Consider the following 17,969-nt stretch of genomic DNA (forward strand, 5'->3'; position numbering starts at 1 on the left):
GGACCCCTTGAGATGAAGCCCACATCCCATGTAAAGGCGGCGGTGGTGTGTGCAGGGCGCCACTGGAGCCCGTGGCTGTGCGCACACGTCTGGGAGTTGTGCAGCAGTGCGCAGGAGTAGACCCACCCCGCTCTGGTCCCCAGGGGCTCAGGGTGCGAGACTGCCTCACCCCTCTCTTTGAACATGCCCTCCCATTCTCATCTCAGCCCCTCTCCCTGCCACCCCTACTCCTGGCCAGTTGTCACAGCCCTGCCTGTCTACTCTGGGGTACCATCTCTTGGCTTCAGTTATTTCCCAAAAATCTCCAAAGAGGTCCCTGACATGACAGGTTTCCTGAAGGCTGTGGACACAGGTGCTGTTTATTGGCGGGAGGCCAGCCGATCCCACCCCAAAACGGAGGAGGGTGGCTTAGCCCTCCATCTGCTGGCTCTGCCCTGAGGCTGCCTCAGCTGAACGCCTCACAGGACTTGGGGCTAGCTTGAGAAAACAGGCTCACGAAAGCAGAGATGCCCTTCCCGCCTGAGGAAGGCAAGCAGGATTCTCACCATAGAAGGAACAAAACCACCTGATCATGTCAATAGGCACAGTGTTTAACAAAATTCAACATCTGTTCATGATGAAAACATTCAAAAACCTAAGAAGAGAGCTTCCCCAACCTGATAAATGGCCTCTATGAAAAAACCCATGGTTAATATTTTACCAAATGGTGAAATGTTTTCCTCATTAAGATCAGGAATAAGAAAAAACTGTTCTTACCATTACTTGACATTGTACTAGAGAGTCTAGCCAGGGCAGTTAGGCAAGAAAATGAAAAGTTATCTGGGTTAGAAAGCAGAAGTAAAACTGCAGATGACATGATCGTGTATATAGGAAATCTAAGGAAGCCACTAAAAATGCTGTTATAACTAATAAATGAATTCAACAAGGTTGTGGTATATAAAGTTGATTGTATTTCTATATGCTTGTAATCAGAATGAAATGAAATTAATGAAACAGTCTCATTTACAACAGCATAAAAACAAATTTAACAAAAGAATTACAAAATTTTTATTTTGAAAACTATAAAACATTGTTGAAAGAAAGTAAGGAAAACCTAAATAAATGGAGAGACATCGCATGTTCTTGGATTGGAAGCCTTAACATTGCTAAAATGATGGATTACATAATCCCTATAAAAATTTTGCAGAAATTTGACAAGCTGGTCCTAAAACTTTGGAAATTCAAGGGACGTAGAATAGCCTAAACAATCTTGAGAAAAAAAAAATCAAAGTTGGAGGACTTACATTTACCAATTTCAAAATGTAACTGCGATACGATAGTAATGAAGACGGGGTGGTAGGTAATAGCATAAAGAGAAATACATAAATCAATGGAATATGATTGAGAGTCTAGAAATAAACATTTACATTTTAATTCACACAATTAACTATAAAACTCTTAAAACATAGGCATACATCTCTGTGACCTTGGATTAGGCAAGGGTTTCTTAGATATAACACCAAAAGCGCAAATAACAAAAACATTGATGTCAGAAGTCATCAAAATGAGCAACTTTTTTATGTTTGAAGGATACCATCAAGAAAAGACAACCCATAGAATAAGAAAAAATGTTTGCCAATCATTTATCTGATAGGGGACTTGGATCTAGAATATATAAGGAAATCCCTACAACTCAAAAGACAAATACTCCGGTTAAAAAAATGGGCAAAAGACTTGAGTAGACATTTCTCCAAAGAAAAATACACAGATGGCCACTAAGCGCATGGAAAGATGCTCAACGTCATTAGCCATCAGGGAGATGAAAATCAAAACCACAGCAAGATACTACTTCATGCTTGCTACGATGGCTATAATCAAAAAAGACAAGTGTTGGTAATGTGGGGAAATTGAAACCCTCGTACATTGCTGGTGGGATTGTAAAATGGCGCAGTCACTTTGGAAAGTAGTCTTTGGCAGTACCTGAAAGAATTAAACACAGAGTTACTATGACCTGAGTTAACTGTATGGTACCACTCCTAGTACATACCCAAGAGAAATGAAGACGTATGGCCATACCAAAACTTTCATATGAATGTTCACAGCAGCATTATTTACAGTCGCCAAACTGTAGAACACACCCAGCATCTACCAGTTGATGAGTGGATGAAGTTATATTTCACATAAAGGAATATTACTTGGTAATCAGAAGGAATACAGTACTGTTTCATGCTACAACATGGACGAACCTTGAATATATGCTAAGTGAAAGGAGCCAGATACAAAAGCCCACATATTCTATGATTCTCTTTATACAAAATGTCAGAACAGACAAATCCATAGAGACAATAGATGAGTGGTGGTTTAGGGCAGGGGCTGGCGGGCAGAGGAAAAGGAGAAAGGGACTGTCGACAGGTATGGGGTTTTTGTTTGGGGTGATAAAAATGTTCTAAAATTGTGATAGTTGGCATTACCCTGTGAATATACTAAAAACCATTGAGTGATAACTATAAATCAGTGAATTTTATGTTCTATGAGTTATTCAATATATCACATATGTGTGTATGTATATAGATATAGATATCATATAAATATATGTATGTATACACACACATACATACACACATGCAGTGTGCAGCTCTGGACTGATTTCCTGTTTAACTGTTGACAGCCCAGCTTTGCCTGGAGCCAGTTGTCTGCCCCTCCCCTCCAGCCCCAGTTGGGTCCCGAGCTGCCCTCACCTACCGTTGTGAGCTCTATGCACACACACCCTTGTGGTCTGCTGCCCCACAGCACTTCTGGACAATCCTGTGCTCCTGTGCTTCCCTGGGGCAGTGTCAGGGGGAGGCAGGTGTCTGGGACTCCAGAGCCCTTTCTCAGGACCCCTCCATGTCCCAGGGGTTGGCCCAGCTATCCCTGAGGTATGTTGCTGACCTTGCGTCCAGGATGGGCCTGGGCAGCAGCACCCCCTGAGAAGAGGTGCGCCGCTCCCATCTTGGGTCACGAACCCAAGTGGCTCCACCACTCCTGGGAGAGTCAGCCCAATGCCCTTGGCCTTCCCTTGGCCCTGTCTGCCTCCTGCCGGCTACCTGAAGATTTTTTTTGTTGGAGGTGGTGTGCAGTTGGAAAGGAAAAGTGCTTCAAAGAACTCAAGGGAGTGTTTGAGGGCGACAGGGTGTGAAGAAGAGCGAACGGTTGTTGTGGGTCTCCCAGGGCCCCCCAGCGAGCCCTCCCCTGCCCCCCACCCTTCACAAGCACGGAGACCGGCGCTCATACACAGGCTTTTATTCTGGAGTCAGGGGCCACCTCCCTTCCCTGGTCCCTGCCCTCCTGTAGAACCCCTCGCAGATGGGGCTTGTCCTTCATCTGCCCCTCAGCAGCCCCTGCCAGCTAAACAGGCAAGTTCAGGGAGGGGGACATTCAGGGAGAACCCTTATCTTGCCTCGGCAGACAACCCAAGGCCAAGGCAGGCAGAGACCTCCCTGGAATCCTCACCCCTCCACCCCACCCCCAGACTGAGAAGGGAGGAACCACAGGGGCCCAGGTGATGCATGCAGTCAGCGGGCAGCAACCTGAGCTCACGGCAGCCAGGCCCTGTGCCCCTAGAGAGGTCTGTGGATGTGGATCAGACAGACGCCCCGCAGCCTTTCCCTTCCAGAGGGACTTTGGCCATGAAGCATCTCATTTGGGGAGGGCTGGGGACAGGTAGGGGAGATGGCTGGAGGCGGCTGACCTCTTCACCTGGAGAAGGTAGGAAGCACTCCTGGGAACAGGTCCAGGCTCTGATGGCCCAAGGGAGAAGCCAGGGGAATGGAAGGGGCCGAGGGGTCCTTGGGAAGCCCTGAGACCTTCTGTTCCCAGAAGAGCGGGACTGTGACCATAGGACATCTGGAGAGCTGGTCCCAGAGGCCACAGGAACGTGCTCAGAGCCACCTGCAGCTGGCTAAGGGGTGCACCTCCCCAGAGGCAGAGGTGCTCATGGGGCAGTGCCATGGGTCGGCCCTGTAGAGGCCTCCTGTGGGCACAAGGCCTCTGGCCTGGGGTGAAGGAGGGCTGCTGGGTCCCAGAGAGGACCTCCCAGGAAACTGTGGTCTCTTATTGGAGGAAAACAATCCAGAGGTGAGGGATCCCCCCGTGAGGCCTTGCCTTTGAGTGATGACCCCTTCAGAAGATTCCAGCCAACACCAGGGGAAGCAGTAGCAGCAGTCCCAGGAGGAGGCCCCCGACGTGCCCAGGGCTCGCATTTGACCCTGACCTGAAGCCATGCTTTCCAGGGCCCTCTGCATCTGCAGGAAGGGAGAGGCTTGGCCTCAGTCTGGACATCTCTCCCCACCCTCCTGCCCACCCTACCCGGCACACACATGGGGACCCAGCGGTCAGGGAGGAAGCTCTTACTCGGGGGGCGTACGCCCTGCCTTGCCCACACCGCCTATGCTCGAGCAGGGTGCTGACATTCTGCAGCTCCAAGGGGAGGTAGGATGGGCTCCACAGGCCTTACCTGGCAAGGAGGACTGCAAGGCCAGGGTGCGCCCACCCATGGCATTGGCGGTGGCAGAGGCGCTGGGGGAGTTGGACAGGGACTTGGAGGAGGAGTGCCCTTTGTGCTTCAGTGTGGTCTGCAGCTCACCTGCCTTGTCCTGGGCTGGAAAGACTGAGGCCAAGGTCTCACTGGAATGAGCCAACTCGCCCTCACCCTCACCCTCCTCCTGGGAGAGGGGTAGCGGCTCCCGTGTCCCCATCAAGGATATCTTGGGGTGCAGAGAACTCTCTGGGATCCTGGAAGGCATTCTTGTACTGCTGGCCTCTTTGTCTGCCGATTTGGGCATGGGATCATGGGTTGATTTGGGGAGGAGGGTAGCTGGCCTCTTATCCAAGGAGAGCAGGCTGTGAGTGGCCAAAACAGAAGGGACCTTAGTTGCTAAGGAAAGTGGAGTCTTTGTTGCCATGGAAGGGGAGTCTTCCGTTACTAAGGAAGATGGGGCCTTGGTTTCTACCGAAGATAGAACCTTTGTTGCCAGGGAGCCTGAGACCTCTGTTACCAAGAAGGGTGGAAGTTCTGTTGCTAAGGAAGAATCAATCCCCTCTCTCCTAGAGCTTGAGGCTTCTGTTGCTAGGGAAGATGGGGCCTCAGGTACCAGGGAAGACAAATCCTGAGCCTCTTCTGGGCCTCTGATGAGTTCTGAGAAGAGAGCCAAGGCCTGGCATTAGTGCTGCAAACAGGATCCTGCATTTCTCACCCCACCACAATCAAGATGAGGAGACCAAATGTACTGTGAAGACGCATACACACACACACACACGCATGCACCCTCTCCAGCAAATATGTCCCTCGTTGTTTCTGTGATTGACATTTGCCCCTCCATCCACCTCCTTGTCCAAGTCTTCCCCTCTCCACACTCGCACTTCCACTTCTACAGGGGACTTCAGCTGGATTACTGTTCCTAGCACACCCATTGCATCTCAGGCCCTGGTCCCTCTGACCACCCATCTGGCCACACACCCCAACCCCTGCACTTGCTCAGGGAGCCCTCGACTCCTCCACCCTCTGCTTGGAGGATAGGAAGTTGGTCCCTTGGAATGCCAGGGCACCAAAGTAGGTATGCAAGGAGGGCAAAGCGGGCCAAGTGGCCTTGGAAACCTGGACGCGTTGGGGCCGCTGAGGGTTCCTCCCATGGCCCACACAGCTGCTCTGGAGCTGCAGGAGGCTCTAGACCATCCAGTGGGTGTCCCCTGCCTCACCTTCCTTCCCCCTGTGCCACGCCTCCCCACCCCAACCGGACTCACCACAAAGGGAGTTTTTGCAGTGGTAGCCCAAGGGACATTGGGAGCACGGAGTCCCTTCTTGGTAGGGCCTTTGGCCCTTCACGTTCCCCCTGCAGGAGGTGAGGAGAATGTTGGGGGCAGGGTCCGGCCAACCCTGACCCTATCCCTCATACACACGCCTTGTCTAGAAGTGCTCCCTGGGTCTTACTCGGCCTGAACTAACTTGCTGGACCGATGAGAGCAGACTCCGTCGGTGCCCTCATAGCTCCCCAGGAGATGGGCCCCAGATCCGCCCGCTTCCTCTTCCCGAGACTGTGTCCAGCCCAGCCTTCCCCTTGGCTCTTGCCCACCCCCTTCCCCCAGGGCTCCCTACCCCACTCACGGGGGCTCATAGTTGCAAACCAGCAAGTGGATGTTGGTCTCCTCAACGCCCTGGAGCTTCTCACAGAAGTGGGAGCCACAGCCAATCCTCTCTGTCTTGGCCCAGACCACCTGAAGGAAGGCAAACTCAACAGTTAAGCCTGGGCAAGATGGCTCCTAGCTAGCGTCTCTCTACATCAGCCTTCCATGCGTGAGAGAGGAGGAACCCTATATGTAAGAGCCAGATTCCCCAGGACACACGGCTTCAGGACAAAACTGTCCCAAGCAGTCTCCTCTCAACCAACCACACACACTATATTTCACCAGGACTCTATCCCTCTGAAAACCTTCCCCTTTGACAGACCCTCATGAATTCTTCCTGAGGGCTCTTCCTAGAATCCCTTACATTTTAAATAAGGGACGTAACAAAGGAATGAATCTTAAACAGGAGAATCTTAAACATTAGCAACAAATCAAAACAAGCTTTTGCACTGCCACTGGCTGAAACAAGCCAATATAGCCTCCCTTTGCTATTTCTAATTTCAGTCTGCCCAGGAGTCACTCAATCTGAAGCCAGTTTTTCTGTTTGGTTGGTGTTGTTTCGTTTGTGTGGTAAGATCAGGCTCTCACTGTTAACTGCGCACAACTTCCCAGGATCGGGGTCTTGCGGCTTGACTCAGCTGAGAGTTCCCTAGGTACCACTGTTGAGCATCTGCCAGGCAGAAATGACCCCAGAGTGCAGATGCCTGAGAGAACACAGGGGTGGAGGTGGGGCGGTCCTCTCCTGCTGGTTCTGCCAGCAGTTCCTGCATGTATGGGCATGTGAGAGGGGAAGAGGGCAGGGAGGGCTAGGGTTTCACAACTTCCTGATCTGGATGGGTGATGTTGGGATTTCCTTCCCTAAAGATCAGCACTAAAAATACCACCCAAAAGAAGCACTGGAAAGTGGAACTGGTGGATATGGGTGGGAAGGTGGCTGATTCGTTTCCTTTTCCTTTTTAAAAAATTTGTCGTGTTATTGTTTGAACAACAAAAGAGCATTGGGAGGAGAAAAAAAAAGAATTCAATAACACTAATGTTAATTCCTCTACATACACCCCTATACCCCTTGTTCACAAATGCAAACTTTTAAAATGCAGTAAAGCAATGAGTGACTTCAAGAGTCAGGAAATACTCTCAGAAGGCTCTCTGAAACCTTCACTCTGTGACCATATATTCTCTTACTTAAATTTTTATTTATTTATTATTATTCTCTTATTTTAAAATTGTTAGAAGCTAGCTTAAAACTCAACATTCAAAAAACTAAGATCATGGCATCCAATCCCATCACTTCATGGCAAATAGATAGGGAAACAATGGAAACAGTGACAGACTTTATTTTCTTGGGCTCCAAAATCATGGCTGCAGATGGTGACTACAGCCATGAATTTTTTTTTTTTTTTTTTTTTAGCCATGAACTTAAGACGCTTGCTCCTTGGAAGAAAAGCAGTGATCATCCTAGATGGCATATCAAAAAGCAGAGGCATTACTTTGCTGACAAAGGTCGGTCTAGTCAAAGCTTTGGTCTTTCCAGTAGTCATGCATGGATGCAAGAGTTGGACCTTAAAGAAAGCTGAGCGCAAAAAATTGATGCTTTTGAACTATGGTGTTTGAGAAGACTCTTGAGAGTCCCTTGGACTGCAAAGAGATCCAACCAGTCAATCCTAAAGGAAATCAGTCCTGGATATTCACTGGAAGGACTGATGCTGAGGCTGAAGCTACAAGTACTTTGGCCACCTGATGGAAGAACTGACTCATTGGAAAAGACCCTGATGCTGGAAAAGATTGAAGGCAGGACAGAGGATGAGATGGTTGGAGGGCATCACTGACTCGATGGACATGAGTTTGAGCAAGCTCCAGGAGTTGGTGATGGACAGGGAAGCCTGGCGTGCTGCAGTCCATGGGGTCGCAAAGGGTCAGACATGACTGAGCAACTGAACTGATTCTCTTATTTTGCATGTCGTTTTTAAAGACAAAATTAAGATTGTGTATTTGCTTTATCAATCCCTGGCAGATGAGGAGGAGCAACTTGGACACTCTGAGAAATGACAAAAGATGGACAGTGAGAGAGGGACAGGAGAAAAGAGGGATGTGTTTACTGTTGGGACAAAGAGCCGTGTGTAGCCTCGGCCAGCGGACAATATTGTTTAGATCGCCTGGCACAGTAACTATCCTCAAGGAGAAAGGCTTCGGGAACACTTAATTCAGGTCTCTTCAGGACCAGGAGGCCGAGAGGGCGGGAGTCGCCTAGGTTTTCAAAAGAGACAACTGAAGATGGTTTGTGAGAAACCGAACTTCGTTGGGGCCTGGACAACACCCGAATTGCTATGGAGATAAGACTCTTATGAAGGATGGGAGCAGGGGCTTAGGGACTCTGGGATCTACCTGAGGGGAGAGGTGACCCCGCCCATTGCAGTGGGGCCCCGCCCGTTGCCATATGGCTCCGCCCATCGCCGTGGGGCCCCGCCCCATTGCCATGGCCCCGCCCTCCCGACCAGCCCCTCACCTGCGTATAGTGGCCGCACATCTGGCCCGCGGCGCAGCGGATGGCGCTGAGGTTGTAGTGCTCACGCTCGTGGTGCCACTCCTCCATGGCCAGGGGCACGTCCAGCCCCTCGCCCGTGATGGCAAACAGGTTCTCTCCGCGTCGCCCTCTCTCCTTGTTGTGGCCCCACACGCACTGCTGCGCGTAGGCCTTGGCGAAAGCGGCCAGCTCCTCGTCCCACCTCTGCAGGGGCGGGTCAGGGATCAGGGAGGTGAGGACGCCTCGGGCTCAGGGGAGGCGGGAGAGGAGGGTGGGAGAGGGGAGGGGAGGGTGCCCACGATTCTGTGGGGGTGAGGATAGAAGACTGAGGGTGTCCTGGGGGGCCCTCTGGAGGAGGAAGACCCTCCCCTCCTTGTGGGGTGACTCCTGGCGGTGATCTGGAGCAGAACTCTGGGCCCTGTGGGCTTCTGTGGGGAGGTGGGAGGGTGGCACCCCAGGTCCGGAGGAATTAGCCAAACTTGAGACCATCCCTCAACTGTGTGGTTTTAGATAGATTGCCTACCTTTCTGAACTCTCATAAGACTTTGGGAAGAATAAATGGGATGATGTTTTTGACAGTGGAATTATTAATTAATATGAATATCTGTCTACATGAAAGGTGGGTTGTGGTGCCCTGCCAGGGCTGCCTGAACTGTCCTGAAGCATCAGATGTCCAATGAGATGTTCCAGGGCTGGGTGGTTTATTCAGCCATTCTGCTCCCTCTACCCACCCACCAGAAATCTGACTGAGGGGCCAGCACTCCCCTTTAACCTCCCACTCTCTGTGGCTCAGATGGTTAAGAATCTGCTTGTAATTCAGGAGACCTGAGTTTGACCCCTGGGTTGGGAAGATCCCCTGGAGAAGGGGATCCCCTGAAGAAGATCCCCTGGCAAACCACACCAGTATTCTTGCCTGGAGAAGTCCATGGACAGAGGAGCCTGAAGGGCTACAGTCCATGGGGTCGCAAAGAGTCAGACACGACTGAGTGACTAACACTTTCACTCACTCCCCTTGGGATAGCCTGGCCTCCATGGCTTTTCTAGTTTCAGGCTTCCCTCCCAATTGCTCTCTTGTCAACTAGACAACCACTTTCCCCAAGAAAATGAAGTGTCTCTGTGCGACACTCGCTGAGAGAAGTGTTTCAGAGCTTTGGTGGCCCAGAGAGCTGTCTAGTCCCGAAGGCAGGGTTCTCCAGTGGGGACCTCTGGTGAGATGGTAGGAGGGGGCATTTCAGGTTAGGGGGCCACAGAGGTTTTGTGTCCCTGGCAGGGTGGACAGGCCCAGTGTGGGTGGGAAGAGGGAATTAACGAGGCATCTGACCAAAGGATTGAGGAGGGAAGCCTGGATCCCATTAAACTTTGTTCTTGGCCTCTCCTGGAAATGGATGGCCTGGCAGCAACTCTCGCTCCACCCTCTGGGGGCTCTGCCAGCTGCAGGAGCCAGACGGCCCATAAAGGGCCAAGAGCGTGGGTGACCCTGAAGGGAGGGGGCCATGTGGTCACACCCACTCCTCCCCCAACACACGACACGGTTCTCAAGAGCAGCTGCCTGGGGCAGGAATGGGAACCCTGGCTGGATAGCTCTATCGCTGTAACTTTCAGGTGAATCCCCTTCCCTCTGTGGGCATTTTTTGTCCCAAGTCACTGGTCTCTGAGGTTCTCGCAAATGGGGAGTGGTGGAGAAGAGGGATGGGGAAAGGGGCCTGGTGCTGGGGGCCAGGCTCAGGGTGTCTGGGATGACCTTCGGGGCTCCAGACTAGAGCGTAGTAAGCTCCTTCAGGGTGGCCAGCATAGAGCAGGTGCTCAGCAGACATCTGTCCGCTGTTGACATCTATGACACAGCCCTGCTCAAAAAAGCAGGCTCCTCTACAGACCTCGGCTGTAATTTCTGTTCCAACTGGATGCCTTGAGCCTCACCATTAGAGAGTCGCTCCTGTGGGTCTTAAGGCTTCTCAGTTGTCCAGAGACCCTTGTGGAGAGGCTCAAGGGTCACAACACCCACCCACAGTAGCCAGTTGGTCACCATCTGAAAGCAAGTCCATTCATTCACTCATTCATTCATTCAACAGTCCTGGGCACTATGCCAGCCCTGGGGTGACGGCCAGAACTAGGAATCTCAAGATCTCAGTGTTACAAACCACTAATTAAGCCACTATGTGGTAACTGACAGCTATGCAATGGCATTAACCTTTACCAAAGGGGGCCATTTAGCCCAACCTGAGGATGGAGACTAGAGGAGGGCATGGCAACCCACACCATGATTCTTGCCTGGAGAATCCCGTGGACAGAGGAGCCTGGTGGGCTACAGCCTATGGGATCACAAAGAGTCGGACATGACTGAGCAGCTGAGCATGCATGCACGAGGATGGAGAAGGAAACGTGAAGCTAAGTGTTAAAAGTGAGGCACTGCCAGGTGGAGAGGGGAAAGGCGTCGTGAGCCGAGGCAAAACATAAACCAAGAGGTGGAGAGGGGAAACCAGGTCTTGGTGGGAGACGACAGCTGTTGGGTTACAGAGGAAGAAGGCGTGCAGGAGGCAAGGCTGGAGGGGCAGGAGGCAGGGCCAGACACCCAGAGCAGGGCCTCTCAGGGGCTGGGGCTTTAGCTGGAGGCAGCAGGGAGCCACTGGGGGCCAAGGAAGAGTTTTGAGCAAGGTCAGACCAATGTATCCGACCTGCATGCTGGTTGTAGAGGCCAGAGGCTGGGGAAGTAGGTAGAGGCTGTTCTAGAAATCCATGGGAAAAGAAACACTGAACCAGGGTTGTGTCAAAGAGATGGTGGGAGGTGAGAGGAGTTGTGATTCAAGAACAGTTGGGCCTTCTGGGAGGTAAAAGTGGTGATAATTAGACTTGGAGGCTGAGGGAGAGAGAAGAGTCTATGATGACACCCACCTGCCTCAGCCTGGATCCATTCCCTCTTCTGTATCACTTACTGAGCACTTACTGTGTGCCAGGCACCGTTCTAAGTGCTTTACACATAGTCACTCATTTTGTCCTTACACCCACCCTACGAGAATTGTTATAGTGTTGTCATCTCTGATTTACAGCTGGGGCACAGAGAGGGTAAGTAACTTGGCTGAGGTCACACAGCTAATAAAGGGCAAAGTCAATTGTGAACCCAGGCCATCTAACTCCAGAGTCTCGCATTTATCACTGCTGAAGCTGAGCCTGAACCTTGTCCCAAATTTAGCCTGATGTCCCAGTCCAGCCTTATCCCCACTTCCTCAGACCACTTCCTACCAGGCAGCAGCATATCTTGTCAGTATCTGAACTGCTTCAGAAAGTGTTGCTCTACTCCTGAGGTCCACCTATGACTGCAAAGCAGTTCCCAGCCTGTGTTGCCCCCAGTCTTAGCCAGCAAGAATGTAGGGCATCAGGAACCTACCGATGGGGAAACCAAGGCCCAACAATGAGTTCCAGGCCTCAATCAGGGAACTGTAGGAAGAGCTGGTACCAGCATCTGTGTTGTGCTTAGTCGCTCAGTCGCGTCCAACTCTTTGAGACCCCATGAACTGTAGCCCACCAGGCTCCTCTGTCCATGGAATTCTCCAGGCAGGAATACTGGAGTAGGTTGCCGTGCCCTCCTCTAGGGGATCTTCCCAATCCAGGGATCGAACCCAGGTCTCCCAAATTGCAGGCAGATTCCTTACCAACTGAGCCACTAGGGAAGCCCTGGTACCAGCATCAGGGGCTTCTAATTTGTTGTCTGCAGCTCCTATCGGTTGCCAAGGCTGACAGAACTGGGAAGGGGGATGCTGTGTGCACCTGCGGAGCTGTAGATCTTTCTCACAGGTCTTCCTGTCTGACCCCAGGGCAGGGGTTGCCAGCACCATGTAATAGGAAAACAGAGGTTGAGGGTCACTTCACCCAGAGTCACGGAACCAGGTTGGACAGAGCTGTTAGAACTCTGGGCTTGGACCCCACAGGTGCAGCCTTGCTCTTCGGCACCAGCTAAGGGGCCCTGGACACTGCTTCCCACCTACGGGTGACTGGAGAAGATGGGCCGGTCTAGCCCTCGAGGGTGGGGGGCAGAAAAAGGGGTCAATCGCTCACTTTATCTCTTTTAATCCTGAGCATCCTGTCCCCTAACCCTGCATCAAATAACTCCCCCTCTGACAGTGGTAACTACCTCCCCAAATCTGGCTTCTGTCATTCATAAGTATGTCCATCTGCATACATCCTCCACCAGCATGCAGCAGTACTTTTTACATGTTTTTAAACCTCATGTAAATATACCCTAGTCTACTTAAAAAATGAATATGTATATATTTTTTGAGATTTCACTTCCCCCTATTCAATATGATATCTCTCAGATTCAGTCATGTTGATCTTGTCGTTTTAGTAGCTAAATTGTGTCGGACTCTTTGCGACCCCATGGACACTGTAGCCCACCAGGCTCCTCTGTCCACGGCCAGGCAAGAATACTGGAGTGGGTTGCCATTTCCGCCTCCAGGGGATCTTCCCGACCCAGGGATTGAACCCGCAGCTCTTGCATCTCCTGCACTGGCAGGTGGAGTCTTTACCACTGAGCCACCAGGGAAGCCCGTATGTTGACATAGAGCTCTAATTATGATCTCATTTTACAGATGGGAAATTGAGGATCTTTCCTAGGTTAAGGGGCCTTCCCTGGTGGCTCAGTGGTGCAGAATCTGCTGGCAGTGCAGGAGATGTGGGCTTGATCCTTGGGTTGGGAAGATCCCCTGAAGGATGGCAAGGCAACCCACTCCAGTATTCTTGCCTGGACAATCCCATGGACCGAGGAGCCTGGTGGGCTATGGTCCATGCGGTTGCCAGGAGTCAGACACAAATGAAGCGACTGAGCACGCACGCGTGCACAGCAGGTTAAGGGACTCACCCTGAGTTACTGGCCTGTCGGGTGGTTGAGCAGAATTTGATGTGTGTGATCCAGAGCCTTCTCTGCTTCTGGTTCCTGTTCTCACCCCACCTCCTTAGTCCATCCCTCCTACCCTGGGTGCTGGTTCCCACCCTGCTGCCTGTTTGTTCTTCTCCTCTCCTTGGAAGGCACTTGAAAGATGGTTTCACCCAGGTGTTAGGAACTTCCTGTGTTCCCTCTCCCAGGGGCATGTGCATTTTAGAAGGTGCTGGGAAGGGGGTCACTGGGTCAGGAAGCAGGGCTTCCAGGCCCAGCTTACCAGGTGTGGGACCTGCAAGCTCCTGAGGGGCCAGCCAGTCCCTCTAAGCCTCAGTTTCCTCATCTGTATAATGAGACTGCTTATGGGGCCGGAGAATTCTACGGCGTCAGGGGCCCTGTTTGTGTCGGAGAGATGCATCTGAGGGATTCATCCACTCATGAGTGAAGCCACTCATGAGATGAATCCACTTGTGGAGCGAAAGGGGTTGGCGGGGGTCGGGGCTGCACTCACCATTTGCAGCATGTTGGTGGCCGGCGGGGACACCTGGGCTCGGTAGAGGTTGTGCAGCTCCACCATCACGTGTTTCTCCTCTTCACTGAGGGCTCCGGCGGGGCCTGGGGCAGCCCCCAGCAGTAGCAGTGGTGGCAGCAGACACGCCAGGAGGCTGCCGGAGCCGCGCATGGTGGCCAGTCCTCTCTGCCTCTCCCGTTCAGGGGTCTGGCAGCTGGATTTAAAGTCCTTCCTACACAAGCACCACCCTGGCTGGGACGGGCGGGAGGGGCTGAATCTGGAGGCCTGGCCCTGCTCACACAGTGTCTCGGGGAGGGCAGGGTGCTTGGGTCTCGACCAGAGCTGAGTCCACTCCCGGCGTTTCTCCCCCCTCAAGAGTCCTTGGCCAGAGCCTCCCTTCTCTCGGTAACGGGGGCTCAGGCCAAGAGCCATGTGAGTTCTGCAGTCCCTCCTGACAGGTCCTCCAGTCCACAGAATCACAGTAACTTCTGCAATGACTGCTTGCACACCCAGTGGTCACACCCACTGGGTGCTAAGGACACATAACAGGAAGGAAGCCACATGGACTCTATGCTCAGAGGACTGGGCAAGATAAGAAAGCTGCAGGTGGCTTGTGGAAGGATAGAGGAAGACAGGGTGTGTTTGGTAAAGGTTGGGCCAACCTCAGTCTGAATCTTGGTTCTCCTCCTTTTCTAGCTGTGTTTTTGGCAGTTTTCTCAACGGAACCAATGACAGTAATAGTACCTACCTCATGGAGCCGGAAGGATTAAATGAGATCAGATATACAAAAAGCACCCAGTATGGTACCTGGCACAGAACAGGCCCTCGACAGGCCTTCCCTGGTGGCTCAGTGGTAAATAATCTGCCTCTGATGCAGGAGACGTGGGTTCAATCCCTGGGTTGAGAAGATCCCCCGGAGGAGGGCATGGCAACCCACTCCAGTATTCTGGCCTGGAGAATTCCATGGACAGAGGAGCCTGGTGGGCTACAGTCCATGGGGTCGCAAGAGTCAGATGCAACTTTTCGACTAAACGACAATAGGCCCTGACAATAGACAGCAACCACACTGCTTTGGAATAGCGTTTTTCACTATGGATAAAACTATGGCCTCCATGTGCCCTCAGCGAATGCATGTGCTTGAGGTACTTATTTGGAGGTGGGATGCTGGGACCCTTCCTACTCTGAATATATAGAAGATAGACCATGTCTGTTTCTTCTTTTGAAATCAAGAGAGCGCACAAAAGCAGAGCCGTGAGTGAGCTGCCGTAGCAAGGACTCTGAGGGGAGGGTGTTGGAAGGGAAACAGGCCCAGTCACAGTGGTCAAGCCCTTGCATTGTAATGACCGAGTGGGGACCAAGTTCTTGGCCTTCACGCGGTAGGAAGCTGGAATCGGTCATCTTTTTAATTAATCAATTTGTTTTTGGCTGCCCTGGTCTTTGTTGCTGAGCACAGGCTCTCTAGCTGTGGTGGGCCGGCTTCTCAGGGCCGTGGCTTCTCTTGTTGCTGAGCACAGGCTCTAGAGCACTCAGGCTTCCGTAGTTGTGGTGCACAGGATTTGTTGCCCTGTGGCACGTGGAATCTTCCCAGACTAGGGATCTAACCCGTGTCCCCTGCATCGGCAGGCAGATTCTTAACCACTGGACCATCAGGGAGGTCCTGGAACGAGTACTTCCAGAGTTCAGCTGGGATCCTCGAAGCCTGCACTCTCAGTGAACTATACACATAAGAATAGTCAAGATAGCGCAGAGGGGCAGAATTTATCCACCTATTCATTCATCCATTTAACAGAGGTTTCACAGAGCTTCTCTGGGTGGGAAAGATCCCCTGGAGGAGGGCATGGTAAGCCATGCCAGTATTTCTTGCCTGGAGAATCCCATGGACAGTGGAGCTTGGATGGCTGTATTTCAGAGGGTTGCACAGAGTTGGACACGACTGAAGAACTTAGTACGCACACACGCTCCATGGTGCCAGGCCCTGAGCTGGCTGAGTAAGAGAGATCTGATGATCCCCACCATCAGGAAGGAGGAAAACCACCAGGAAGCATGCATAGCTTTGTGGATAAGAGTGTGGGGCTTATCATCTGGGTGGCCTTGGGCAAGCTATTTCCCTGCTTGCTGGCCTCAGTTTCCTCAACTGTAAACTGGGCTTAGAACAGAACCTACCTCATAGGATGGTTGTGAGCATTAAATGAGTTTAAACACGGACAGGGCTTGGGATGATGCCTGGCACACTCTAAGTGCTCATTGAGTTAGCCAATATGAATGTATTATTATTATTATTACAGGTGGGAGGAATTACAGGGCCTTCAGTTCTAATAGAGAAAAATAATACAGCAGCCTGGCCTGGCTTTTCCTCTGGGAAGGATCCCCCCTTGGACTGGGGGAGCGCACAGCTGGAAGGGGAGGACGTGTACACTTGGAGGGGAGGTAGACTGTGGAGGCAGAGAAGGAGGAGCCGGCTTGTCTGAGAGGGGAGGGTGAGATGGGAATGAGACTGGGAGGTTGACCAGAGCTGGCCTGACTGTTTGGGGACCGCTACGCAGCCAGAGGGCCCTACTCCACATGCACACGTCCCCCCACGGGCTCAGAGCCCTTGCTGTGTGGGTGATCTCATTTACTCCTCAGATGACAGTTCTGAGGTGGGTACCGTCATCACCACACACGAGAAAACTGATGCTCAGAGAGATGAAGTGATGTCCCCAGTGTTGGGGGCCGGGAAGGGGTGCACCAGAGCCTGGGACCTCCCACTGGGGAGAGAGGGAGATTGAGGACAAGCAGACTGGGGACAGAGGGGTGGAGGCCAGGAGGTGAAGTCAGGGGAGGAGGCGGAGGAAGCACGCAGGCTTGGCTGTGGTTTACGTCAAGTACATTTTTCTCTTTAACCAGGACTTGGAGGAAATTTGTTTTTTGAGTTATTATCTGTACATATTTTAAATTGTTTTTCTTTTCTTGCTTTTTTTTTTTTTTGGCTTTGCTGCATGGCTTCCTGGATCTTAGTTCTCCGACCAAGGATTGAACCAGGGCCCCAGCAGTGAAAGTGCGAGTCCTAACCACTAGACCGCCAGGATATTCCCCAAATTTTGAATAGCAATATAATTCCACAAGCCAAAAAGAGGGAAAAAATTCCACCTCTGTAGTATTCACCTCTAGTCTTTGAGTAAGTGCTACTCAAAGTGTGGTCCATGGCCCAGTGCCATTCTGCCAGATGGTCACTGCTCCTCCTTAGCACAACAGGTTCAGAAGACAAGAGTGGGCACTGAAGTACTCTTACAGTTTGACATAATTTGGCGTAATTGTTTTATGTCTGTTGAACACGTGATTCAAAAATTGAGGCATCTTGTGCTATCACTGTTGTTCAGTCACTAAGTTGTCAGACTCTGTGATCTCATGGACTGCAGGATGCCAGGCTCCTCGGTCCCCTACTATCTCCCGGAGTTTGCTTAAATTCATGTCCACTGAGTTGATGACGCTATCTAACCACCTCATCCTTTGTTGCCCACTTCTCCTTTTGCCTTCGATCTTTCCCAGTATCAGGGTCTTTTTCAATGAGTCAGCTCTTCAATTCAGGCGGCCAAATTATTGGAGCTTCAGCTTCAGCTGCAGTCCTTCCAATGAATATTCAGGGTTGATTTCCTTTTGGATTGACTGGTTTGATCTCCTTGCAGCCCAAGGGACTCTCCAGGGTCTTCTCCAGCACCACAGTTTGAAAGCATCAATTCTTTGGCGTTCAGCCTTCTTTATGGTCCAACTCTCACATCCACACATGACTATTGGAAAAACCATAGCTTTGACTATATGGTGGATCTTTGTGGGCAAAGTGATGTCTCTGCTTTTTAATATGTTGCCCAGGTTGGGCATCACTTTCCTTTCAAGGAGTGAGCGTCTTTTAATTTCATGGCTGCAGTCACTGTCTGCAGTGATTTTGG

At 51.5% G+C, this 17,969-nt stretch overlaps 1 protein-coding gene across 3 annotated transcripts; it reads right to left on the bottom strand.

Moving 5' to 3' along the window:
- Positions 1 to 934: 934 nt before the first annotated feature.
- Positions 935 to 14,471, bottom strand: PI16 (peptidase inhibitor 16). 3 transcript variants are annotated; one of them, XM_055571552.1, is made up of 7 exons: positions 14,044 to 14,471; positions 8,645 to 8,866; positions 6,122 to 6,231; positions 5,761 to 5,849; positions 4,604 to 5,155; positions 4,123 to 4,262; positions 935 to 1,959 (listed from the first exon to the last, which is right to left on the bottom strand). In XM_055571552.1, exons 1-6 carry the CDS (start codon positions 14,212 to 14,214, stop codon positions 4,141 to 4,143), a joined length of 1,266 nt encoding a protein of 421 aa, XP_055427527.1. In that variant the 5' UTR covers positions 14,215 to 14,471; the 3' UTR covers positions 935 to 1,959; positions 4,123 to 4,140. The 3 variants fall into 3 exon arrangements, with proteins under 3 accessions (XP_055427527.1, XP_055427525.1, XP_055427526.1); XM_055571550.1 differs by having other exon boundaries at positions 4,475 to 5,155; positions 14,044 to 14,467; XM_055571551.1 differs by lacking the exon at positions 935 to 1,959 and adding an exon at positions 3,240 to 3,717 and having other exon boundaries at positions 4,475 to 5,155; positions 14,044 to 14,469.
- Between the last annotated feature and the right edge of the window lie 3,498 nt (positions 14,472 to 17,969).

The sequence above is a fragment of the Bubalus kerabau genome, chromosome 3 (assembly GCF_029407905.1).
Source record: "Bubalus kerabau isolate K-KA32 ecotype Philippines breed swamp buffalo chromosome 3, PCC_UOA_SB_1v2, whole genome shotgun sequence".
NCBI lineage: Eukaryota > Metazoa > Chordata > Mammalia > Artiodactyla > Bovidae > Bubalus > Bubalus kerabau.

What these genes read in the sequence shown, in the direction of transcription:
- PI16 (XM_055571550.1), bottom strand. Translation starts at nt 14,214, where the DNA reads ATGCGCGGCTCCGGCAGCCTCCTGGCGTGTCTGCTGCCACCACTGCTA. An exon ending in GTTTGCAACTATGAGCCCCC is followed by an intron (nt 5,850 to 6,121) that starts GTGAGTGGGGTA and finishes CACCTCCTGCAG; the next exon opens with GGGGAACGTGAAGGGCCAAA. An exon ending in CTTGCAGTCCTCCTTGCCAG is followed by an intron (nt 4,263 to 4,474) that starts GTAAGGCCTGTG and finishes CCCTTCCTGCAG; the next exon opens with ATGCAGAGGGCCCTGGAAAG.